At 48.8% G+C, this 25,942-nt stretch overlaps 1 protein-coding gene across 2 annotated transcripts in view; it reads right to left on the minus strand.

Annotated features, from left to right (window-relative positions):
- Nucleotides 1–1,010: 1,010 nt before the first annotated feature.
- Nucleotides 1,011–25,942, minus strand: part of LOC111150008 (INSC, spindle orientation adaptor protein) — a 121,318-nt gene continuing 96,386 nt past the window's right edge. The window contains exons 8-13 of one of the 2 annotated variants that reach the window (XM_022507319.1): nucleotides 24,729–24,900; nucleotides 20,407–20,585; nucleotides 12,984–13,050; nucleotides 8,710–8,865; nucleotides 7,130–7,206; nucleotides 1,011–1,139 (exon numbers count right to left, since the gene is read on the minus strand). In XM_022507319.1, the coding sequence (XP_022363027.1) occupies nucleotides 1,011–1,139; nucleotides 7,130–7,206; nucleotides 8,710–8,865; nucleotides 12,984–13,050; nucleotides 20,407–20,585; nucleotides 24,729–24,900 (780 nt within the window). Of the gene's footprint in view, nucleotides 1,140–5,864; nucleotides 5,877–7,129; nucleotides 7,207–8,709; nucleotides 8,866–12,983; nucleotides 13,051–20,406; nucleotides 20,586–24,728; nucleotides 24,901–25,942 lie in introns of those variants that run through there. The other variant, XM_022507320.1, reaches the window with a different exon arrangement.

The following is a 25,942-nucleotide window of genomic DNA, read 5'->3' on the forward strand; positions in this document are numbered from 1 at the left end:
ATGAAGCCTTTCAAAAGGATTTATAGTTTTTTTTAATATTTTCAAGCAATGATGTTGGCAAACCAGTTCTCTGGAAAAAAAAAAAAAAAGCTCTGAGTTATAATATCATCTAATTTCTGAGATGTAAATACTCCCACCATTGTCAATTTCAAGTTACCAAAATGAGATCAATGAATGCAGAATTGGAGAGAAATTCTCACGGTTGTCCCTTGCAAGCTGGCAAGAGCCAGCTCTGCCACACCACTACTTTCAAGTACACTTTTGAAAAGATATCATTTACTGAGGATCCCAGTTGCCAGGAAGTTACACAAGAGCAGAAAAGTCTAGGGAAACTGAGGTTCTGGAGACTTCAGAAATCTCTTTGATTTCTCACTAAATCCCTCAGAACTTGACCCATTCGTGCACTTATGAAAGCAATACAACTCTCTACAGGGTTTTAATAGTTGGAAAGGATTTGGGGACATGAAACCTTATGACTGAAGAATTTGGTCTAAGATGTAATATAACCTGAAAATACAAGACACATTCTGTATGATTTCATCTGGTAAAGAATAGAACCTTCCTTCTAGTATATTCTGTCCAACTATGAAATTTATTTAAAATCTTTTAGAAAAGAACAAGACATGTTAAAAAAAAAAAAAGTCAGAGGCTACTGGGCAGTAAACATACTTTGGTTCCAAAAGGGGGAAAAATGAAGCAAGATTATATAGTGAGAGTAGAAGAAGCAAGATGAAAGGAAATCGTCCGTGATAATAGGTCATGTTAGGCACTATGCCTTTCAACATCGGTAACTGAAAAGTCACAGAAGTCCAAGATAAAAATACAAAAGACTGACTCCCAGGCCCACAGACTGCCTGATGCTGTTGCTAGACAATTTAGCCCTCTGTCCATTTCCTGTAAAAAATAAATTAAGTATAAATAAGGAGGTGAGGGAGCTGGTGTGTACGCAGGTGTGTTCATGGGTACGTACTCAGAGAGGGCATGAGATTGCCTTTCCTCTCCCGCACTCACTACACAAAACTCTCCTCCATGTTGCTACAGAGTAAGAAAGAGTCCACAAGCCGGGGCTGGACCAGCTGCTGGAAGTCAGAGTCCTGCAGGCCTTCAGGGCAGACCCCGGCCAGTCTCCGCAGCGCAGCCTAGGGGGAAACAGAAGAGGTGACACAGGTCAGACCAGGCTCTGCTCAGGGGCATGCATCCCCCTCCACTGATCCAGGAAGTACATTCCAGGAAGTGGCTCCTGTAGCAGTTTTTGAGTCAATCATCACTTCGGTCAGCTGACACCTTTGTGATGTGGTCCTTTTGGCCATCTGGTGTCATGTGTACCTTGATCATTATGGTGGGTGTCATCCGACAGCTTTCGTGGTCTTAATAATGGTTCTGCCATTTTGGTTTTTCAGTCAGCTTAGGAACTTGGTTGTTCTAAACATCTGTCATTAAAAAAAATCTGGTCCACTTGCTGACATATTTAGGTTCAAGATTTGTTCATGCCAGGACCGTTACTAACAGAAGCATGAGTGGAATGATATCCTTGTTTCTGGATCCCTAGAGTATAGCAAGGGCTATTTATTGATCCATACATTCAGCAAAGTTCTGACAAAGCATTATGGGATGTGAAAGAGGGAAAAGAAAGAGGAAGGAAGGTCATAAAACTGAAGGAGATGGAGGTTCTAGCTGGAAAGAGAGGTACGGATGGATGACACCACTGGCTAGGTCTCCCTGAGCTGGGCATTTCACTCTTCCTTGAGAGCTCTATCCTGTTTTATGTCCCTGCACCTTTGCTCAGCTCTTCTCCATGACACAAAGTTCCTCCCCACTTTTTCTGAGCCAGCAGATACATTTATCCTGTGGGCCTGGTCCACCATCATCTCCTCTGGGAAGCCTTCCCTGATTCCTTGAAGCAGAGACAGTCCCTCCCTCCTCTGTGCAGCCTGGGTCCCTGGGTGGACCTCAAACGTCTCACCCTCGACTGCAACTGGTTTTGAGGGGTTTGTCTCCCACACTAGACTCTGAGCTCCTCAAAGATAAAGACTCTGTTTTATTTTTCTCTGCATCTATAGCAGGTAAGACAGGGGTTGGCATAGGGCCCAATAAATGTCTGTTAGGGGGGAAAAAAAAAAGAACAAATGAAAGCTTTAAACAGAGTTCTATTGCTAGAGCAGCCCGAAACTCCATGTGGGCTGTGCGCCTACCAGTCAGCTGAGACAGTGCATGCTAAGTGCTCAGTGAATTTGCATTCCTTCCCTCTTCTTGGACCTGTACACAGCAGGGAGCAAGGCGAGAGATTAAGCGCCCCACCCCCCCAAGCCAACCTGGGAAACAAAGAGAGGGGAATATCTGGAATGGCAGAAGAAGCAAAAAAAAAAAAGAATACCAATATTACTCAGTAACTACACACAGTATTTCATTTAATCCCTAAAGGTTACTACAAGGTAAGTATCATGATCTTCGGTTTGGAAATGAAGAGACAAAGGCTCAGTAAGGGAAAACGGCCTTCCTGAGATCCCACAGCAGTCCCACTCCAAGGCCCTCATACTCATCCACACAGGAAGACTAGTACGAGCCCAGGACAAGGGGTTATATTGAGCACAAGGCAGGCAGAGGCCCATTACCTACACCTATTGCTGAGAAATCACCAAGTTGGTAAAAAGAGAAGAAGGCTTAAGTTGGTTGTCGGATAAACAGATGCTGCCATGTCCAAGGTAGATCAAGGAGAGGGGACCTATGTCTCTATGCATGTAAGCAGGGTCTGAAACACCAGTGGCAAGAAGTGGACTCCAGGAGACTATCCCTTACTAGTGTGTCCTGCCTCTCCTGGGGTAGGAGTTCCCCTAAGAGCTATGGGGCTGAACTCTGTGGCACTTCCTGATTCCTCTTGGCTCCAACTGGGAGAAATAACTCTATAATCCTTGGCTTGTCACAGAAAAAAATGGAACCTGAGATTTTCAGCAGAGGAGGCTCCGAGGCCACTGAGGTATTTTACATCATCGGGAGGAAAATAAAGCAAGAGGGAGGGACAAAGAAAAAGAAATGGGGAGAAAATAGACTCACGAGGAAAGAGAATGAGCTAGAAGAAGAAAATAGAGAGACAGAGAAAAAGAGACAACAGAGAAATGGAACACGGAGGAAAAGTCAAAACAAAGAGGCAGAGATGAACTGGTGAAAGAAAAGAGATTAGGCACGAGAGGGAGATGTAAAGAGAGAGAGAAATAGTGACAAAGATAAAGAGAGTGTCCTGGGGATGGGGGGCTAACGGGACAGGATGGAGGTAGGAGCAGGTGAGGAGCCAGAATGGGAGGAAAGGGAGGGAGTGGGAAGCAAGGAGAGGGTTGGGAAGGAGTAAAGGGAAAGAAGGAGAGAGAGAAAAACCTCTGAGAGAGGTAAGCTCTAGAGGAAAGAACAGGAAAAAAAATGAGAGAGAAAGGGGGGGCGGGTGAGAGGGAGATAGAGAGAGAGAGAAGGAGAGAGAGAGGGAGGGGGAGAGAGAGAAAAAGGGGGGGAGGGAAGGAGAGAGAGAGAGAGAGAGGGGGGGGAAGGGGTAGAGAGAGAAGTTCCAGTAGCCCCACCGGCTGAGCGTGGAGCCCAGAGCAGGGCTCAATCTCATAACCCTGAGATCATGACCTGAGCTGAAATCAAGAGTTGAACGTTTAACCAACTGAGCCACCCAGGCACTCCCTGGCCTGTAGTTCTCTTTTTTTAGGGCGAGAGAGCAAGAGATGGGGGTAGAGAGAGAGACAGAAAGAGAGAGAAGAGGTGAAAAAAAAGGGAGAAGAGGGGGAGGGAAAGGGAATGAACTAGAAACAGACCTGAAAAAGCACAAAGGCAAACAGATACCCTCATCTCCCCAGGGTCCCCAGGAAGCCTGTGGGACAGGAACCCAAACCAACTCAGAGCACCCCCTCCTCAGCATCCCAGAGCTCAAAGGACCCATCCCCCTTCTGAAGATTGTCTCTGGGCCCCTGCTTCCCTCAGAGGGTTAACAGCCAGTCATCCCAGGATCTCCTTCCCAGACAGTCAGAAAACACCCAAGCCCAGCAGCCCACTGACAGCCACCTCATTAAGGAAAAATCAATTCTGTTTGTGAGAGGCAATCTGCACTGCCACTTTCCCAGATGTGGGAGACAATAATTGAAATGTCCTCCTTCCACCTGAAGAGAGCTGTTGAAGCCTGGGAGAAGGCCATGGGGAAGGTAGGAGAGGTAGCCTCCAACTCCATCTGCCAGCCCAGCCACCCAGTTGCTCCCATTGCAGCAGCGAGGGGCCCACACTCAAATGTGGAGCCCCTTCTAGGAGCCAAATCAGCAACACCTGCCCATTCTGGGGCCTGGGATGGGAAGACAAGTCTACACAGCCCTTGGCCAGGCAAGAAACAGTCCCCAAGCCCAAGGTTCTATGGAGACACCAAGAGCCGGAAGACGGCCCCAGCCCTAAGAAGGTTCCTGACTAGTTGGGGAGAAACACAAAAACCAACCAGGAGCTGAGGTAGCAAGACCAGGGCCATAAGACATGGGGGAGAAAACATGGCTGAAAACAAGGTCTGGCTGCAACGTCAAGCCCTTCGGCATCAGGCAGGCCTAGGTTTGGATTCCAAGAGCCTCCCCTTCCAACACCTGGTACCCTGGATCACATAACCCGCCTCCTACTGAAGAAAACAAAATCCCAGCCTACAGGCCCGGGTGCACACTGTGTGTTCCCTGCCTCTGAGCCACAGATGGTTCCTGGGACACTTCACAGACGAGAGGGAGTCTCGTCTAAACCTTGAAGGGGCTGCTGGCAGAGGGAGAGAAAGGGCATCTGCCGAGGACAGAGGCCAGGGCAACGTCAGGGTGGCTCTCAGTACTCTGGCCTGGCCGAGCGGGACAGGGCCAGGAGGCAGTGGGAGGCTTTCTGACTCCTGCGGTGTGCTCTAGCCAGCCTGTGTAGGGCTGGAGACGGTAGGCCATGGATAAGGGGAATCATGGAAGGGCCCGTGATGGAAGTGTCGTAACTGTAAAATTAGGGTTAGCCCAGAAGCCACATGGAGGGTGGATTAGGAAGGGAGGAGCTCTCTTCAGCATCCCATGACCCACCCTCCAGGAGAAATGTAATCCCCTTTCCACCGGGAAGACCTTCAAGTGATTAAAGATGGTGGCCAAGCCCTTCTGCATGTTTTACTTCAAACTAAGTATGGCGATGGACAAGGAACTGTGACAGGCCCACATGCTGCTTGAAGACTTATGACTCCCCACTATTGCCTCAGGGCCTTATAGTGCCGGGCACTGTGGGCCCCCTGAGTTGTGGAGATAATGGCAGTTGGGGCCAATGATTATATTTGCCCCCCATTAACTCTCTCCACTTGACTCCCTAAGCCAGACAGAATTAAGAAGTTCTGTGAACTTGGAGGGAAAAATTACATCACTCTACCTACTAACCTCCAACAGAAAATTAGCATCTCCTTCAGTTGCCAGTTGTCAGTTGCCTGCTAGACTGCGAAGTCTCAATAATTCCTGCGACTCATGAGCCAATAAAAGTCACAAGAGCAACTCTTGTTGGAGGTACTGTCAGATACCATTTATGCTTACCCCTAGTCAAGATTATAATATTCATTAGACCCACTGCTTTCTCTTATTTAATGTGTTCATTAAAAGTACATATATTAATACATCACCTATAAATACTCTAATGATTATTTTAATAGAATTAGTCTCCTTAATCCTATATATTTTGGTTTATGCATTTAAAACATTATTCTTAGAAGGGATCTAGAAGCTCTACCAGATCACCAAAGGCACAAAACAGTTAAGGTTCTTCATGAACCAGAATCAAAACCTCATGAGAACAGAGATGTTTGTCTTTTCTTCCCCCTACAGCTGTATCCCCATAGCTTAGAAGTGTGCCTGGCACACAGAATCACTCAGTAAATATGTACTGAATAAGATTTACAAGCGCTTAGTGTCCTACTCAATGTCACACAGCTCATTAATGGCAAAACCAAGACAGGTGTGTCTCACTGCAATGCCCTCTTGTCTTCACAACATACAATATCTATCAGGAGCTCCTAAAAATGAGATGAGCTTAGTCTAGAAAATAATGGGATGCAGAGCGGGCTTTACTGTGACCCAGCTCAAAGGCCCTCCAGATCCATCACTACCACCATGTTCTTTAAGGACCAACCAAGAATCTGGCACTCCCTTCTGAAAGCCAAATGACCTGTTTATCCATTGGCTTCCCTGCCTCCTCATGCTTCCAACTGGAGGCTGCTCTATTTTGGGATTTAGGATGGCTCCTGCAGGGAGGAATGTAGAGAGACAAAACATGCACCCCCAGCTGGTACAGGGGATTCGTTCATGGTGGCCTCATGCAGCAAGGAGAAGTTGGGTGGGGACCTTGTGAGATGCACTTGTCTGGTTCAGGTTGAAGATCCCGGTGAATAACACTCTTTATCCTGTCCTACTGCCTCCAGTCCTATTCCACAAAGGATGGGGGAGCTACAGAGCTGAAAGGGCTCCAGTAAAGGGGCTCTGTCCAAGGGGATGGAAGGCTTTTCTCCCAGTGTCCCCTTTAGAACAGGCAGGAGACCTCCACACCCTAGCTCCGTTGCTGCAAGCATCATGGCGTCACTGCCAGCTCCCAGCATTCCACCCACCAGACACCCTGCTCTCCGTGTGCTCTTAAGACTCCTCAGAACCTCAAAGGTTCATGGTTCCTAAAAGTACAGGTCCGGGGGAGGGTTCCCATATGTATGACCTCATATCATTTTCTTCACAGTTGTTTTTAAGATTTATTTATTTATTTGAGAGAGAGAGAGAGAGTGTGCATGAGCTGGGGGGAGGGGCAGAGGGAAAGGAAGACAAGTAGACTCCCCACTGAGCAGGGAGCCTGATGCGAGCTGGATCCCAAGACCCTAAGATCACGACCTGAGCTGAAACCAAGAGTCAGACGCCCCACTGACAGAGCCACCCAGGTGCCCCTTTTCTTTTCACAGTTTTGTGAATGAGTGAAACACCCTTATCACCATTTTGAAGAGAAAAGTTGAGTGCAGAGAAGTCTATGGCTTATGCAGGGCAACTGAGGCCTCAGCTGCTCTCCTGGCCCTGGCCTGCAGTCCCGAAAGCCTGGGGAGGAAGCTGGGGGACCTTGGAGAACTCACCAGACAGGCCACGAGCACAGCATCACTGCTGTTCCTCTCGGAGGGCGACCTGCAGAGCTCGATGAGGCGGGACATACCTGCATGAGACACACACGAATGTCATGCCCAGGAAGGGGATGGACCCGGCCAGGCCTGACCCAGAGGTGCTCTCTCTCCCTCACGCCTTCTACGTGGGGCGCTGTAGAGGGAGGTGACTCCTGGGCCCCACCAGATCACCAACCAGCTGGGGAACAGGGGCTGAAGCCCCCTGGAGGAGCTTGTGGTGGAGACCTCCTGCTCCCTCGGGTAGGAGGGGACCCGGGTCAGGGCCCGCACTGAGCTCAGGAAGACTGCAACAGGGTGTATGGGGGAACTTGGGGAGAGAACGTCCTGTGTGGGTATTTCTGATTTTGCCGGAACTCTATCAAATGTTTACGTCATTATCAGCAGGACTGCCCAATACTGTTTTCCCCCAAATGTCTACCTCGGTCAGAAAATATGTTGCTGCTAAGATGACAGAAAACTTCAGAGTGAGGAGGCTAATGTTTCCTCGGCCTTTACAGGAAAGGTAAATAAAGGCCTATGCTTTTCAGTATAAGGGGACTTTCTACAAACTTCAAAAAACAAAAACAAAACAAAAAGTCAACTCATGAGATATTAATAAAAAGGTGTAGAGACACGTTTTGTGTGTTTACCTTCCAGAAAGTCTTTCTGGAGCCGGAAGCCTGGGCTACCTCATGTCCTTTGCCAGGGACCTGTATGATGGGCAGCAAGGCCATGCCTGTCCCTGTGCCCCCACCTGGGGCATCCTTTCTCAACCACCACACTGCAATAAGGCCTCAAACCGTGGCTGAGGCCTCACCTCCTTGCTAGAACATTCCTTGACCCACCCAGATAAATGTGAGCTACCTCCCCTGTGCGGCAACAGACTTGGACATGCTCTGAACGTTGCTCTGTGGTATTCAAGCACACGTTTTCCTTCCCACATCTGCCACCCCATGAGGCTGTAAGCTCCAGTGGTCAGGACAATGTTACCATCAGGGTGACAGTCACAGGGGCCAGGACGGAGTCGAGCAGGGAGTGGGTGCTCTGAACCCCTCCATTGGGTAAATGTGATGAACTGAATGCATGAGTGATTTAATGGGTGAATTAATTAATAAATGAGCAAAAAGTGAATAAAAGAAGCAACGAATGAGTTAATGAATGAACAAAAGGATGAGGTCATGAGTGAATCAACAAATGAGCAGGTAAGGAAACAAGAGAGGAAGCGGATAATCGAGTGCGGGAGTAAAGGATGGAATGGAACAAGTGAATGAAGGAACTTAGACTTCTAAGTGGGAAGTCTGCAGGGGAGTCATGGTTCCATCCGACTTCAGCCTCTCTGGGCCCTTCTCCTCTCTAGCTTTATTTTAATAGAATTAGTCTCTTCTAGACCAGGGACTGCACATGGGCCCCCTTTCCAGCGTTTTCTGGCCCTGGGAGAGTACGGCTCACCTCTGCCAGGCTTGACTCGGAGTCATCTGTGGCTGCCATGAAACCAGGACTGCTCCCCTCCCCACACCCGCCTTCCCCTCCCTCCTGCCACAGACAACACCGCTTACAGCTCAGCCGCACAGCCTCCCGGGCTACTTCTGGGTCTCGGCTGAGACGGGCCAGGGTCACCGCAGCCTTCTGCTGGACTCGCTCGCAAGCCGCCACCTCAGCGGGCGTTCCAGACCTTGGCTTCTCGGACAGCATGCCCATGATTAGCTGGACCCCTGGGTAGGAGGCAAAGAACAGGTGGCACCTGCCCCAGCAGGGAGCCTTCCCCCGGGAGCCAGCTGGGTAGAAGGCTGCAAGAGCTGGAGACTTAGGCGGTCTCCTCCCTGGGAAAGAAGCTGGATGAGGCCATCGCTTCTACTCCTTCTGCCCTGAGGATATCTCTGACTCCACGTACTAAGTCACTATACTTGGAAGGGACATGGGAAGATATCCCTTTTCATTTTTAAAATGTTATTTCTGAGCTTCTATTATATGCATGATACTATATTGAATACACAATAAATGCATGATCCCCTAAAACCTCCCAGTAGCCCCATGAACTAGATACTAGTATAATTCACTGTGAGGCCCAGAGAGAAGGGAAGTCTCTTCTCGAGGGTCACACCTGGAGTAGCTGGGGAGCTGGTATCAGAACTCAGGTAATTTGGTTATTCTCCAAGCCTCCTTCATCTCTGATTCAGCTGCACCTGAGATCGATCCAGAGGGGATGGGGCACCAGGGGAGGTGACCCAAACCTGGGCTGGATAACCAACAGAGCAAATGTTTTAGAGGGAATTCAAGCACAGGAGGAGGGAAGGTAGCTGGATTGAGAGCTGTAGGCCTGAACTGGGTCAGCTGAAAAGACTTACTGCCCTCCCCTGAATCCAGATCTCTCTTCTGATTGTCCCATAAGCCCACCTCCACATTGATTCCCAGCTCTGTGCCTCTGCCTCCTAATTTTTCTGCATGGATGTCCTTTTCCCTCTCACACTCCATTTAAATAATTCCCATCCTTCAAGTTGTAGTAAAAGTCCTTCTCCTAGGAAAGGTATTTCCTACCTACCCCAGCCTACTCCCTTCCCTGCTCCCAGTGACACCCGCCAGATTAGAACTTGAACCAGACATGGCCCACAGATATATTTTACGTTGCTTTGTTGCTCCACACACTGTCTAAACATTTTTTAAAATTTTTGCTATTATGAAAATTGGAAGACTTCCATTAAAATTCAGATTTCCATCAAAATCCAGCTTCCAAAAATATTGCCTCCTGACTTCACATTGGGCCCACATTTCTTCATGACAATTTGCTGAAGCTTATTATAAGCTTGCTATTTTAAATGAGACTGGCTTGGTCCCTGCTGAGTCTACATCATCCATTCATATTACCTGTCTGGGTCTACAAGCATCTAAGTTTGTAATCTCTGACCATGGAGCCAGAAGGGTCTTTAGAGATCTAGCCCAACCCCCCCCAACCCCATTTCACAGAAGAGCACCCGAGGTCTGGAGAGAGAAAATGATTTCCCAAGTTCACACAGGAGTCTGTTCCAGTCCAAGACCTTAGCCACACGTCTCTCTGAATCTTACTTGAACCAAATGTGATTTCTAACTCTCCTAGATCCCGCCAATGCACAGGGGCTATAGGTCACTTAGTTATGGCCCTGGGACAATTCAGTCCTAGGGATGAGCCTTTTATTTTTCTGATGAGCTTTGTAAATAAATGCCCCTTCCTCCTTCCTACAGGCTCAAGGGACCCAGTCCCTCTTACTTCTGGCACCACACATGCTAACCTTAGGGCAAGGTGCTTCTCTTCCCAAGCCTCTCGCAGACCACTGAATGAAACACAGTCCTCAGGCTCCCTATGTGCACAATGTCCCTAAGACAAGGTCAAAACCATGAATGTCCTGAGATGTGTATGTTATAGCCTGTGGGCACATGAACAAGGGACACCAGAATGACAACTTTGAGAAATGCCATAGGCTCAGATAATTTTACTAACTCCTGGTTAAGGTTCCCAACAAAGAAGCCATTTTCCCAACCCCCACTTAGTACCTGGGATCTGATAAAGAATCAAATAGTTTCTCATATACTAGCAGGTAAACCCCAAGGGGTACGGATTTGTGTCCATTTCCTGCATGAAAATAGCTGAAGTACCTAGAATAGTGTTTCACTCAAATATTTGTTGAATAAATATCAAATGAATGAATATGAATGCATTCACGCGAAAAGTCTTACAAATGTATAAAATCCAAGTTTCCTTTAAATATAAACTTTGTAAGTCTTATCTAGAAAAAGATAAGATGCCATGAAATTGGGGCTGCCTAGGAAAATCCAGACTGTTTCCAAGTCCTGCACAGGTTCAATGCCAGAAAAATTGCCTGAAGGTTGGGAGTTACATCTTCGGAGACCAGACCCCAAGGCCCTGTTCCCTCCCCAACACTCTCTCCATCTCAGCCCAGTCCCTACAGGAGAAGCCTCAAGAGGGATACTGATGTCAGTGGATCTCGTAAGAACTTGGGCTGCTCTGGCCTGCCTCCCCTTATAGGGGTGACAGCAGCACAGCCTCTGACCCCCCAGATCCACCCTTCCTCTAGCCCACACCACCAACACTCACACACAATTCAGGCAGGACAGAGACAACATCACCAGGCTTCAGGGCAAGCCACGTCAGAGTTTCAGGCACTCCTAGTAAGAGGACTGCCTTTCAAAGCCCAGTCCCCACAATAGCCTTGTCCTGTTCCGTCCAGAATCCCACTGAGCTCCCGTGGGTGCTGACTGCCTCACCATCACAGCCCATCCCTCCAGTTCTGCCCCATGAAACACTCTTTAGCCAAGCTCTGTGAGACGGCCACTGTTTCCTGAAAGAGCAGGCACCCTTGACCCCGCGTCCATTCTTTGCCAGATAGTCTTCTAACAAGCTGCCTATTCATCCTCACATCAGTCAGGGAGCTAGGTACATTCCCATTTTGCAGTCGGAAAATCAAAAGTCACACAGCTAGTAAATTACAAGGCCAACATTCAAGCCCAGCCTGTTTCCAGTTTTCCCCTCCCGCAACGCCCCTCCCTCGGCTGCAATGTTTTATTGTCAATTTCATGCTATCTCACATTATCACTCTGACCCAGTTGGGCTCTTCTGCCAGGACAAAGCCAAGGATTTCTTTACCTCTGTGTGCATTTGTTCAGCACAATGCCGGGCATGGAGTAGGTTTCTAACTGCTGACTGAACAAGCTTGTCAATAGCCCTTTGTAAGCCATCAAACCCCCTACAGAGGCCAGATGTTCCGATCCCAAATCCCTAGGCCTCTGGAGACCTGCCGCCGCTGACCACTTGAACTTAAGGCTCTGAGTGCTGAAGGAACGGGCCTCGAATAACACCCCTCAGTCTCTTAGCCTCAGCTGGCTCAGTAAAGTTTTTCATTATTAGCTCAATCACATAAAATTAACTCAAAATGATGTCTTTCAATTAATGATAGGGCAATGGGGGATGGGGAATGTGTGTGTTTGTTAAAACAGCGGGACGACCTAGGAGAAGGGGGTTTAACAAGAGCAGAAGCAGCTGGCCCTGGGCTCTCAGCTCACTCGTCCTCATTAGCGTCTCGGGTTTCCAACCGGCTGCTAATTGCTCCCTTATTTCCCAGTCACAGGAAGCCCCTGCTACCCCAGCTGCAGGGCGGCAGACCTGTCCTGTCCTCCCACAGAGGCAAAGATGGAGCAGGGCCACTCCCCGGCCAGCGAAACCCGGCCCACCTCACCTGGACTCTGCGGACACCCTGGGTGCAAGCGGGACCAGGGAGCCAGGGGGATGGCCATGCTCTCGGTGGGGGGGCGGGGGGGGGGGGGGTTCCGGGGGTCAGGCCTGCCCAACCTGCTCCCCCACCCTCACCCTCCTCAGGAGCTCCGGTTTTCTGAGGGAGGCCGATATGATAGGAACGATCGAAAAATCAAACATATCCTCTGGCAGGGACAGATTTTTCCTTTTTTGGATAATAATGAAATATGTGTCTACTCTTCACCACCCTAATTAAAATAGCACCTGCTAACCCCTCAGCTTGGGTGTACTTTACCCCTGCCCTGCTTTATTTCCAGTATGCCACTAGCGTCATCTGACAGGCTCCGTCTTCTCAGTCACTGCCTGTGTCCCATGAGGAATGAAGTCCATTGAAAGCAAACAAGCACTTACACATTGGCCCGGCTCTACACATATGCATACACACAAACACACACACGCTCACGTAAGTGTGGAGACACACATCCCCAATTCTCATACCGACACACAGGCCTTCACACAAACACAAAGGCACACCGTCCTGGAGAGCCATGTAATCCATGCAAGGTACACAGTGCTGAAAAGACATACCATTCTCCTGAATGATGTCGGAGGCACACTGCTCGAGGACAGACATGTTTGCCAAGATGGTCACAATCTGGAAAAGAGAATCGGGAATCTGAGAAAACGGGCACCCTGGAGCCAGACGGTGCTCTCTACAGACAGGGGAGCCTGGAGCTATGAAGCTTTCCTTTAGCCTATGGGTCTTTCCATCTGTATGGCCCATCCTCCCATGGTATGGTCTTCCATCCTCATGGGCTCCTTCCTCCCACATGTGCCTCCCCCAGTGACTGGTCCCCACTCAGCAGCATGTGGCACTGGGGTGGCCCCCGGGGGCCCCAAGACTCCATTGGAGAAAGCAGTGTGGCTTGAGTGAAGATGGGGGGCCCATCACCTTTCTACTGGGTATACCTAGCCCCAGACCCTGAAATGCAGACAGAACTGGCTGACTCCTTGTTAGCCCCTCCCCTGGCTTGGGTTTTACTTCTCCTAGCTTCTTCCCCTGATAGTGAACCCCACCTACTTTCAACCTGAAATTAATGGGTATCAAGGTCAACTTATAAGACATGAGTAAGATTAAAGGGCGGCATTACACCACAAGTGTCATATATTGTATGGAATCTGGTGAGAAAGTTCTTGCTCAGCTGACTTTACGAGTCTGCAGTCTACGATCCTTGCCTGTTGGTCATCCCCGAAGGGCTCTGTCTGTAGTGAAGATATGATGAAGCCAGGTGGATAACAAGCCTGGTTACAACCATGTGGGCTGGGTAGCCAATAGCCCACCCCACCCCGACCCCTTGGCATAGTCAAGATTGCAGAGAGAACTCACTGCCCAAAACTGGATTAAGGAATGGGCCATCAAGGGACCGCTTATAGGCCCCCAAACTGTAAGGTGCCAAAACACCACTGGAAAATGTTGGAAACTTGACGCCTATTAACTCAGATGCCACCCAAGACACTGCTCCTGACATAAATGGCAAAATGAAACCCACCCACTGCCACAGAAGCAGACAGCACTTTTGAGTGATAATTTAAAATAAATGATAAAACAAAACAGAAAACACTTCTCACTGGTGCAGTCCTATCTCTCTCCAAAGGGTTCTTCAAAGCTTGTGACACATTATAACTGGAGGCCATGTCCCCACCTCTGAGGCAGCAGCTGACAGTCTACAGAGGACAGTTCTAGAACTGGATAACGCATAGTAATGTGCTGTTTACCAAGAAAGAGTATTATCTAGATTTTAATTGGTTCAATACTGGCATATTATTCTTCATAAAAAATGCATATAACAAATCTCTTCTTCTGCACAGAAAAGAAAAAGTTTGCCATACTAATAGAGTATTTACCCCCATCCCCACTAAACATGTTGAAAAATGTTTACGCTTAGGCTGCTGTGTGTCAGCCCTGAGGCTCAGCCCTGGTCAGGGGCTTGGCTAAGCATGCTGGGATGGGCTGCCAGGGAAAGAACGAGAGAATACCCCCAAAAGCTCTATCCCATAGACAACCCTGCCCCTCCCCCTAGATGTTCTATGAAGGCTTGGTCCCTAGAAGCTCTTTTTCCTCCTCTTCTAAGACAGTGAGTGTGTATGGGCTGAGGGGAAGGAGTTAAAGGAAAAATATGGGTCAAAGATACAGTTAAAACATGGAAGGTTCCCCAAGAGGCTTGAAGTGCACAGTCTTACGAGGAAGGAAACAAGAGGCCAAGTCTGGGTCAGACTGTGGTTCAATGGCCTTCTATGGGCCGTTAACAGTAGGAGGGAGCTCAGTCTCTCTTCCCACCACCCAGACCCACCATGCGCCAACCGTCACCAGCCAGCCATTCCAAATAAAGACACTTCCTGGACACACAGATCCAAACGGGAAGGTCGGAAGCAAGGAAGCAAGGAAGGAAGGACAAAATAAAAAAGGAAAAGGAAACCTTTGTCTGCAGCACCAGGTTCATTACGCGGCAATTACTAGCTGTGTCACAGGCCCAGGTAGGTCTTTGTGCCAGACTAATTTAGATCCTGTTAATGAAAATTACTTCCTCTTTGCAAAGCCTGTACCCCATGTGGTTTTCTGAGGTTCAGATGAAGTATTCAATTAAGCACAATTTGAATAAATGCCAATTATGCCCTGCTTTGAGTTCCCCTTCTGAAACATCCTTGCATGTGCCCTGTGAAGTAGTGGGGAAAGGGAATCAATACTTCTTGAAGTCAAGTGCAGGAATGGGATTTTAGGGACAACTGGTTTACCTTGTTGGAGACATGATAACAATGCCGTCAGGAGACAGTGCAAGAGCTGGGCAGTTTTCCCCTGGCCCAGGCTAATTCAATCCTGTCTGATGATTTCCAGTTAAGTTCTAATCCTCCTGAGTGAAAGGGCACTATTCCCTCTGCAGTTAATCGGTGAATACAGAGGATATCAGTCTCGAGAGACACCCCAGATGAGACGCAGTGCAGCATAGTGGCTAAACACAGGGATCAGCCTCATTCCAAATCCTGGCTTTATCATTTCTTTTCCATAGGATCTCGGCCATGGTATTTAGCCTTTCCTTGGTTGATGAAGTTGTATTAGTTTTCTATTGCTGCTATAACAAATTACCACAGGCTCAGGATTAAAACGACACAATTTTCCCTTGTAGTTCTGAAGGTGAGAAGCCCTCCACGGGTCTTGAGGAGCTAACACCCGATTATCAGCAGTGATGCATTCCTTCGGTAGGCTCTAGGGCAGAATCCACGTCCTTGCCCTTCCTGGTTTCTAGAGGCTGCTTTGCATTACTTGGCTCTCAGCTCTCTGACCTCTGCTTCCTCACTCAGAGCTCACTTTCTGACCCTGACCCTCCTGCCTCATTCTATAAGAACCCTTGTGGTAAGGTTAGACCCACATCAATAATCCAGGGTAATATTCCTTTACCAAGATCCTTTATTTTATCACACTCGCAAAATCCCTTTGACCGCATGACGTAGGACACAGGCTTGGGGGATGAGGATGTGGACCTCTTTGGGGGGGGGGATCATTATTTGGTCTACAACAGGATAAATGTATAACATGATTCATAAGATAGTTACAAACATTCAATGAGCTAATGTTTTGTCAAACACCCAGAACTTCTGTTAAACAAAATGAGCATAACTTCCTTCTGGGAAACAGAGCCTGAAAGTATCCAGAGCTTCAAGGATTATGTCAAGGAGTCCTAGCCAATGCAGCACCCCCTGTTTCCAAAAGTGCTGTTAATGGAAAATCATTCCTGAAGGGAGGCGAGATCACAGAACAGAAGGAGCCCTTCCCAGTGGAGAACCGCCCCCCCAACCCCCGCCGCAAAAAAACTCTGTGCTCATTACCTCTGTGGCATTTTTCCTTTGGCCTCCCAAAGACTGCCTACCTTAGGAAAACTGGGGGGAATAGCAAATTGGCCCAGCCAATTAGCAGGGGACCTCCCATGTCACTGATTCAAGAAGAAATGCCCCATGTGGTAAGAGGAAGTTGGTAAAGCCTTTTGATGTCAGCACACACCCAGAGAAAAAGGTTTACTCCATGCTGGCCCAGGGCAGGTACCCCTGGAACACTTGTCTGCAACTGATCCCAAGGCATGAACCAGGCTTGTCTTACATTCTCAGCAAAGCCTGCCTGTGATCACACTCTGACTCTATCTCTGTCCCTTTCATTTTCTATATTGTAAACTAACATTTTTTACATTGTAAACTAGGAAGACCACATCCTATAAAAATCAAGTGAGGATGATCCCGAATAGAAGGAACAGGTGTGCTCATATGAGAGCATTCACAACACAGAAAATCTGAGATGCATTTAATGAAAAGTTATGATTGCTTTTATGCTGTGCAGTAATTAGGACAAAAAGGCCAACATTTCATATGACTGTAATTAGAATTACTCTTTAATTGCTAGATGGAATATTTAGATTTCTACCATCACTGTGTTAACTCTCTAAAAGCTAGAGCAGCAATGTCAACAGCAGCCAGCAAAATCTCTTTCAGCCTCTAGGGGGAGCCCAGTGCTTCTCTCTGTCCTGCCTTCCTCCCTCCTTACCATTTTCTCTACCCAAAAAAAAAAAAAAAAACAAAACAGTCAAGGGGCGCCTGGGTGGCTCAGTCATTAAGCGTCTGCCTTCAGCTTGGGTCGTGGTCCCAGGGTGCTGGGATCGAGCCCTGCATCAGGCTCCCTGCTCAGTGGGGAGCCTGCCTCTCCCTCTCCCACTCCCCCTGCTTGTATTCCCTCTCTCACTGTGTCTCTCCCTGTCAAATAAATAAATGAAATCTTTAAAATAAAAAAACAAAACAGTCAAGACAAGGACACTGGACACTGGTCTGAAGAATGAAGAGCTCCGAGAGAGGAAGGATGTGGTCTCTTGGAACGTACTTTCTTCCCCAAAGCCCGGGGGCGAGGCGGTGCAAGGGAAGGCACAGCCTCTGCTTCTCTCTCCTGAGCCTCTCACTCCATCTGCTAGGCATGGTCAGGCCAGGGAGCTGGGAACTGGGCAGGCCTGGACACCAGGAGCACCTGCCTAGGCCTGAGAAAAGCACAGGTCCCACTCTCGGGAACTTGGATCTTCCAGACCCAGCCTGCCCTCCTCACCACCAGAGACACAAGACAAGAGGCCTGGGATTTGGACTCAGGAAAGAGAACCACAACGGCCATAACACTGCCTTGGATGTAGGTCCCAGGCTGTTGGTGAACTAAGCCAGAGGACAGTGCCCGGGGATTGCATCGAAGTTGGGGTGTGCGCCTCATAGGAAGAGAGAACGGGTAAATGCCAGATTACAGGCTCTGTGTTTAGTGTTCCCTTGGCTATGTAAGAGGGACTCCTGGGGCAGGTCAGCACTGGGTGTTGTGATGCTGGTTTACAATCTTTATCAAAAACCCCCGAAACCCCACTCCCCAATCCACACACATAACTTGCATTTACCCACACAGAATGGAGCAACACATGCATTGCCTGACTCCACACTACACGCACCACCCCCACATCACCTCCATGTTTGGCCCCACCCTCCTTTCCCAAAGCTGACATTCCATCTCAGACCCATCCCAGACCCTGGTTCTATCACAGACCCCAGCCCCATTCATCACTGAGTATCTGCTTTGCTTCTGACTACTTTATGAGCCTTCTGTCATCTAATCATCATAATGACAGGAAGGGGGAAGAAAGAGATTATCCCCATTACACAAATGAGGAAACCTATGGCTCAGAGAAGTTAAGTGATTTGTCTAAGGTCACACAGCTTGCAAGTGGCAGAGCCAGGATTTGAAGTTGGGTCTGTCTGAACCCAAAGCCTGTACCATTACTACTATGTTGCGTGTGTCACATAGGTATATAGAAGGGTTTTATACAGTAGAGAGGGCCTTTGCAACATGAGTCAATTATAATCCCTACTAACTGGCATTTCTGATAATGGATTCCCAATGATGGTATTCACAGTGAGTTTCCAGAAATGCCACAAAATCTGAATATTCTAAAATACAAACCAATGCAATGTGTGTTTTCATGGGAAGTGGAAACCAGTACCTTCCACCTCTATGAAAGCAATTATTTCTGAAAGGTCACAGAAAGTCATGCTCAGGGAAAGCTTCTGTGGTGGCCTAGACCGGATAACTGGGTCCCTGTCATCTTAGGTTGCCACTGCCTTTGGGCAGAGCAGAGATGAAACAGCCCCAGGTCGTGGCTGTGGCTGGATTCCCTGGGCAGCGTGGCCCCTAGAACATACTTCCCGGGAATGAAAACAGGCCATGCAGCTGTCTGGTGAGGCAGGGGTTTCTGGATGCATGACCATGTCCAGCTCCCCCACATTAGCAGCGGGGGGTGGGGCTGGGGCGGGGGTGAAGAGTGCACACCCAAGGTAGCCCTCAGCCCTGTCCACACCCCAATGCTGGGTACAAGATGACAAGGCAATCACGGCTTTTGTCAGGCATTCGAAGGGAATTCAGCTTGCTGGGGTGACAGGGGTTCTCACGGAAATGGCCACGTGGAGGTGGACAAAATAGAGATCCAAGACCCGGGGGCTCGGGACAGTCCTGGCGTCACTGGCAGACGCATTACCGGAAGCCTCGCGGCATTTAATTTCCTAAGTGTTTCAGGGGGCGGTGAGCACTTCAGTGCCTAATTCATCTTGGTTGTCTTCATTACAGAGAGCTCTCTGATCACTTTAATCCTCCCCCTGCCACAGGAAAGAGCCATTTGTTTCTTTAATGGGTGCGCTTTCACTAGCTAAGTGGCTGCTCTGAGTCACCAAGTAGGTGGGCAGAAGGTGAAGCTGTCCTGAGGATGGAGGGGGTGGGGACGTGCCAGGCCCAGACTTGGGGGAAAGGGGGAGGGAGGGGGTAATGTGGGGGAGCAGAGAGAGTGTGGCAGGAAGACTCCAGATTCAGAAGAGGGACCTCGGCCCCTAGAGCCACAGGATATCTGAGCTGGAAGAGACCATGACCATTTTACAGATAAGGAAATTCTAGTCTGGAGGTTCCCCATTTGGGGCTGCGTGCCACACATTTGTATTCATGTGTTTAGTTCATTCTTATTTCGACTTGGTGAAGTATGTCATTTTCGACCCCATGGGCAGATAAGGCTCAGAGTGAATCGTCCCCACGGTCCATGAATAGAATAGTAGAGAAGCTTTCGGCCTGTAGGGAAAAGCTTCTGGCCTCCAGAGAGCTGAAGCCATCAGGGAAGGCTTTCCAGAAGTTTCTGGGGCAGCAGTCCAACAGGAAGCTGTGGTAGCTTTGACGAGGCGTTGGGGATGGGAGAAAGAGAGACTGGAGCTAAGAGGCAGATAGGGGTGAGTGGGGTTGGAGGCTGGGGGGACGATCGGCTCAGGCACCTGGTGGAATTTACAGGGGCCTAACACCCACCTGATCCACCACCCCCACCTGCTGGTAGGGAAATAGGATTCTGAGTATGGCAGAGGTGGGACAGGATAGAATTCTACCACCTTAGAGCTCAGGGCTCCGAAAATCCCCTCAGTCAATATTTTCAAACATGATTAGCAATAAACCCTTTTTCCCCAAACAAAACTTTATGTGGAGCTCAAATGTACAAAAACTCTGAGAGAGGGGTTGAGGCCCTGAATCAAGGCTCTGCTCCAACCCCTGCTTTTCCGGAGGCAAGGAGGGAAGAAACTCTCTGCAGGAAACAATGTCAGACTGGGACACAGAATTCTAGAGGAAGCCCGGGGACCTTCCAGTGGCATCTCTGCCTCCTGGGCTATGCCAGCATGGGTGGGCATAGAGGAGGGCCTCACAGTGGTCAGGAGGGAAAAGTGAGGTGGGGAGTGGGCTCACGAAGATGCTCCAAGGGCAACGAGGCATGTCTAGAGCATTTTCCTTGACCTAGAATGTGACTAACAGGATGGGCTTTGTGCTGCCTGCCCACACTGTCTCCCCCAGAACCTTTGCCCTGGCCTCCCAACCTCTGTCTTCACGGCTACAGGCTCTTGGGCTGCTCCCCTCTGGGCTGCTCACCTGATCCCGAGTGTAAGGCGTATCCACTCGCTGCTTGTCGTTGCAAGCCTCCAGGAGGACGCGGATGGCATTCAGCCGCAGAAGCATCTCGCAGGCCATCGTGTCAAAAAAGGTGATGTTGGCAAGGGCTGCAGAAGCCAGCAGGAACACTTCCCCAGAGGAGGCCTCTTGGCACAGTTCTGGTTGGTGAAGAGGAAGATATCAGCCTCCCTGCTAGGGCCCCTGAATCCGTTATCTCATTCGGGTCCCGCAATAGCTCTGGGGGAAAGTCTGCACAGGATACCCATTTTAGAGATAGGAAAGCAGTTGCCAGAGAGGGAAATGTATCTGTCTACATAAGTGGCAGAGCTGGGATTCGAATCCTGGTGTACGCCTTCTATTTACTCCTGTGTCCATTTAATCCTTAACCGGGAGAACACAGCGCATCAGGCCCTGCTGGTGTCTTGGGATGGCATGGTGAATAACACAGATCAGGGCTTTGCCCCTGTTAAGTTTACATCCTAGTAGTAGGTGGGAGAAAATTAGCTTTTAAAAAAATGAATAAGATTATTGCAAATTCCAATGTGAGAAAGAAAAAGAACAAGAGCTCAGAGATTAACTAAAGGCCCAGAGGGGTACATAAGGAAGGTTCCCCTAGGAAAGTGACAGTGAGACTTTAAGGAGAAAATGAGGCAATCATGAGAGTATTTGGGGGAAGAACATGTTCTAGGCCCAAGGAACAGCAGCATGTACAAAGGCCCTGAAGCAAGAAAGAGCTCCCAGTCCGTCTGTGTCTCCAGCAATGTACTTGGGACTGCTCCTGAATTTGCCTTAAGAAAGAAGCTGAAGTTAAAACATAAGGGCTCTGCCTTTCCAGCTGCCATCAGCAGAGTTTCAGGATTTTCTTTGGTCCCAAGAAAAGGGTCACATGGCTATGGAAAATTCCTACACCAAGCCTTGGGATGTCAGGCTCTTTCTTTTGGATCCTAGTGGCCATGACCCAAACCTAACCAGAGCTCCCCACTTTAATCTGCAAGTGATGAATATGATGGGTTTTTGCAGAGGAGGAAACATCCCCCACACCCTGTAATTCTCCACCATTTAACACATTTCCCCATGGGCTCTACTTGACCCCAAATAGCCTCCTGCCCCAGGAGAAGGTGTGCCAGCCACCCACTCCGGGGACTCAACTTCAGACCCTCAGCTCCAACTTGAGCACCATTCAAGGTGCTGCTGCGTCTCGGTACTCTCCTACTGATCACACCTCTATGAAAACACAGGGAGAGAAACCACACTTCAGGAAAATGTGCTTCCAGTTTCTAACATTGAAGCTGGCACCTCTTGTCCCTTTGAGTGAATACAGTTACTGGTCCCTACTTAAACAGGAACAGAAAATAATATTCATCGGGCCACCTGCTGTGTGCCTTGCCCTGCACCATTAAATTCTGAGCACCCTTAACACAGCAAAGACTCGCCTCCATTTGCAGGTGTAGAAGCCGAGGCTCAGAGAAGCTCGTAGTAGCAACAATGTTCCCATTTGTTGAGTGTTTACTCGGTGCAGGCACTGCTGTGTACCTTTTTTTTTTTTTTTTTTTTTTTTTGATTTTTTTTTTTTGACAGAGAGAAATCACAAGTAGGCAGAGAGGCAGGCAGAGAGAGAGGAGGAAGCAGGCTCCCCGCGGAGCAGAGAGCCCGATGCGGGGCTTGATCCCAGGACCCTGAGATCATGACCTGAGCCGAAGGCAGAGGCTTTAACCCACTGAGCCACCCAGGCGCCCCTGCTGTGTACCTTTGATCTCCTGAAGCCACTCCACGTTCACCATGATCCAACTTTCTATCACAGTTTTATAGTGGGGGAACTGAGGATTCAAATATGAAGCAATTTCCCCAAAATTGAGGAATTGAGGATTACTGGGTGATTGTTACCATCTAGACTCAAAGGCAGGTCGGCCCGATCTCGGTCCCCATTCTTTCTGCATCCCAGGCTGCCTCATGTCGCTAGGCCTCTTTGACTTTGCCCCAATGGTTCTCCTCCATATTTAGCTTTCAGTCCTACCAGGGAGGCAATTTCTGCCCTTGGGCAGTGCTGTGGCCCTCAGCCCAGGTGGGACCAACTAAGCAACGTGGCACCTTGATCTAATCCTCCAGGGCAAAGCAGCGGATTTGCCCAGGAATTCAGAACTCTATGATTGCTGATTTCCAATGACTGCCCTCTCCTCTAATTTGGAGGAACCCCTAGGGACAAGCCAACCTTTTCCAGGCCACCTCCCTTTACCCAAAGTTTGAAGTGAGACCATATGAGTCACTGGCCCACTTTGCTGTAAAGATTTCTTCTAGATCCAAACACCCACACTAATTCTCATGCAGTCACGGTTGCCGCCAACACAGCAATTATTAACACAACCACCTAAGTGCCTTTTAATTTGGGTGCACATTTATTTAAACTACAGTCTGAGTCACCTGGGATGCGTTAGGAAGATTAAATTGAGGATTCCAATGACTCATTTATAAATGTTTCCAGGGAATAGCAAGAAATTGGAGGGCTATTTCCCACCAAAGAACAGAGCCCTGGCGTCCTGCCCAGGAAATTCATCCCATCTGCTGACTCTCAGAGTAGACTCTACAGTGCATCTTCATCAGGGGGAAAGAAATAGAGAAGCTCCTCTTCTTCAGGGAGAAATCCAGCCTGGGCCAAGAAGTAGGGATGGAGATAACAGCAATAGTTGGAAAGCTTCTTTAGACCATATAGATTTGGGGATGTTTAGTTGTTTCTTGCTATCACTTATACATTGGGAGATTTTCAATAAAATTTAGGATTTTTGTCTTGTCTTTAAAAATTGGCCTTTCCTACATGGCAACTGATCAATGGGGAGTTTCACAGTGACTACCATCCACCCTTCATCAATGCACGTGCTTTTCAGTTTCAGGCAGGATTCAAATTTTCTTATTTTCTTTTTCCATCTGGCCCTCTTCAACCATTTATGTTTCCTGCCTGGCTCTGATGGAGGATTGAGGATGAGACTCAAGGCATAAGTGAATCCTCACAATGTTATGTTCCCTTAAGAAGGTTCCTCAACCTCTCTAGACCTAGGTTTCTTCTCCTATTGAGTGAGCATTGAACTTTCTGCTCTCTTGAGTTCTCTCCAGCCAAGACTTTCAAGAGTTGGCTTCTAGGATTTCTCAACTTTGAAGAAATGTAGATCCTGGCAAATTGAGGTATCCCAGCCTGGCCTGTGGGTACCACTGCCCCCGTGCCTAGAATCAGACATAAAGTCAGGGTAACTGATGACTCTTCTGTTCAAAGTCCTTGCAGATCTGAAAATTCTAGAGCTAGAAGGACTTGAGAGAAATGGCTCCAACCTCATGTTTTCTATATCAGGAAAATTGTGAAGGGCCTGCCCAGGACTGCTGGTAAACAGCTCTTTGTTGAATGGATGAATGAAAAGACAAAAGTCACACTCGAATGTTCAGACTCCTAACCCAGTTTCTGTGCTGCCCCTATATTCGTGTTACTCCAAATCTTCTCAGGCTTGGTTTGATGATCCCAAGAGTGAATGCTAGATTTTCTGATGAGACTAATTTTCATTCAGTTTCAATCACACATGGACATGGAGACAGTGACAGGGATAGGGGTAGAAGTAGAAACACACACCCTTGCCAGCACTTATAAAAGAAGGATGTGGTTTGCAAAACAAGTTTCCTGAGGATTTTATCTAGAGAAGTCCCAGCTTCAGCAGTTTTGGAAAGGGAAGCTGGAGGAAGAGAGTATTCTAGATCTCAGACTATGATTCTCTAGCCAGGAGTACACAAGTATGAATGGGGGAATCCAGAGAGTCAAAGCCTTCAAGGCCCTGTGCTGTGGGCCCAGTGGTGGGCTTGCAGGTGGCAGGCTGGCATGTACCAGTGCCTTCTGAGAAGCTACGTGCCCCGTCATTGTTGCCACATTCATTGTCTATAATAGTCTGAGACTTCAGGAACAAAGCCTGTCAGAGTCTTTCTGGTCAAGGATCTGAACCTCGAAATTCAAGGTCCTCTACATCTCCATGGGGCTTGTCCTGGTCTCTGTTCTGAAAGGTCCATTAATCCCAATGTGACCTTAACTCAAAGAGCTTCTCAGAAGGCTGCATACATTTTAATAGGAGATTTGACAAGAAAGTTCTTTCCAACCTCTACTGCATGAGCAGTGGGATTTCAGCTAGTGTGACATCAGTGCAAGCTACATGGGGTGCAGTGAGTGTGGGTGTGTGATGGAGGGGGGCAGGAAGGCCTCCTTGGCCCCCACTGAAGACAACTGTGACAAGTCCCACTCACGCAGCAGTCCCCTTCCGCCCAGGGTGACTCACTGACAAGAGCTGTCACGATTTCTTCCATGCTCTCCAGAAAGCTGCTGAGGTGCTGAGTAAAGGGCAGGTGTGGGGACGTGACCTGGGCGACCACAGCCGCAGCCTCAGCCCGCGTGGCCTCTGAGTGGCTGTCATCGGTCAGGATGTCGGCCAAGCACAGAACGCCATCCACCTGCAGGGGGAGAGAGGGCACGGCCCTGTACATCCCAGGAGAGCACCACTGCTCACGACAGTGAGGAGATAGACACAAGCCCCCCACAGGATCCAACCAGCCCAGGACTCTGTGTGGAGCCAGGAAAACCTGGTGGCAAGGCCCCAGAAGGACCCCAAGTTTGGCATCTGAAGCCTTATCCTTGGCTCTAGCAGAGACCGGTGACCTCCCAGGGGCTTCTTAGATAGCAGGCACCAAGCCAAGCGCCTAGGGGCTAGCCCCTGACCATGCACCACAGCAAAATACAGTAAAAAGAATAGTCACTTAGAACTCCCACACCCCGAGCTCCAGCCCTGGCCCCCTCTTACTTGCACCATATGACTTGGTCATAGTCACAGCCTCTCCGAAACTCTGTATCTTCATCCACCAACAGGGTGTTGGGGGTTAAGGTGATGAAGTAGGCGATGCGAATCCAGATAGGACGCTTGACAAGTGTTGGCTCTCTCCTCCCTTCCTTGGGTTAGCTCTAGGCTGAGCTCAACCTCCTTCCCTCCCTATCCCGTCCTCTGCCATCCTCACCCACTAGAAAGACGGCTGCTCCCCTAGAGGCTTGCTCCCTCTGCCTAACCAGAGAGGAATGAACCGGGGCGTGGTGGGATGGGAATGCCAGATAAAGGCTTCAGCTTCCCAGTTCTGCCTCCATCAGACTTACTTACTCATGGCACAATAATAGCTTCTACTTATCAAGGGCTCATCCCTCCAAGTGCAGTAGCATACCATTTCCTCCTTGTCAGAAGCCTCGGAGGCCAGCATGATTAGTCTCCCCATTTTACAGATGAAGAAACCGAGACACAAAAAGGTTCACTGACTTGCTACAGATCACAAACTTTAAAACAAGTTGGTTTGGAATTTGAACCCGAATTGTCTAGCTTCAAAGCCCACGGTTTCTATCAGGACATCATACTGCCTCCTGAGAAGTCACAGCTGAGCTCAGACCTCCGCCTCAACAAGCATCAGTAGATGAGTCTTTCTGGAGAAAGGCAGGGGAGGGGTGGTGGGTAAT

Source organism: Enhydra lutris, unplaced genomic scaffold (genome assembly GCF_002288905.1).
Source record: "Enhydra lutris kenyoni isolate GAN:26980312 unplaced genomic scaffold, ASM228890v2 scaffoldscaffold22, whole genome shotgun sequence".
Classification (NCBI taxonomy): domain Eukaryota; kingdom Metazoa; phylum Chordata; class Mammalia; order Carnivora; family Mustelidae; genus Enhydra; species Enhydra lutris.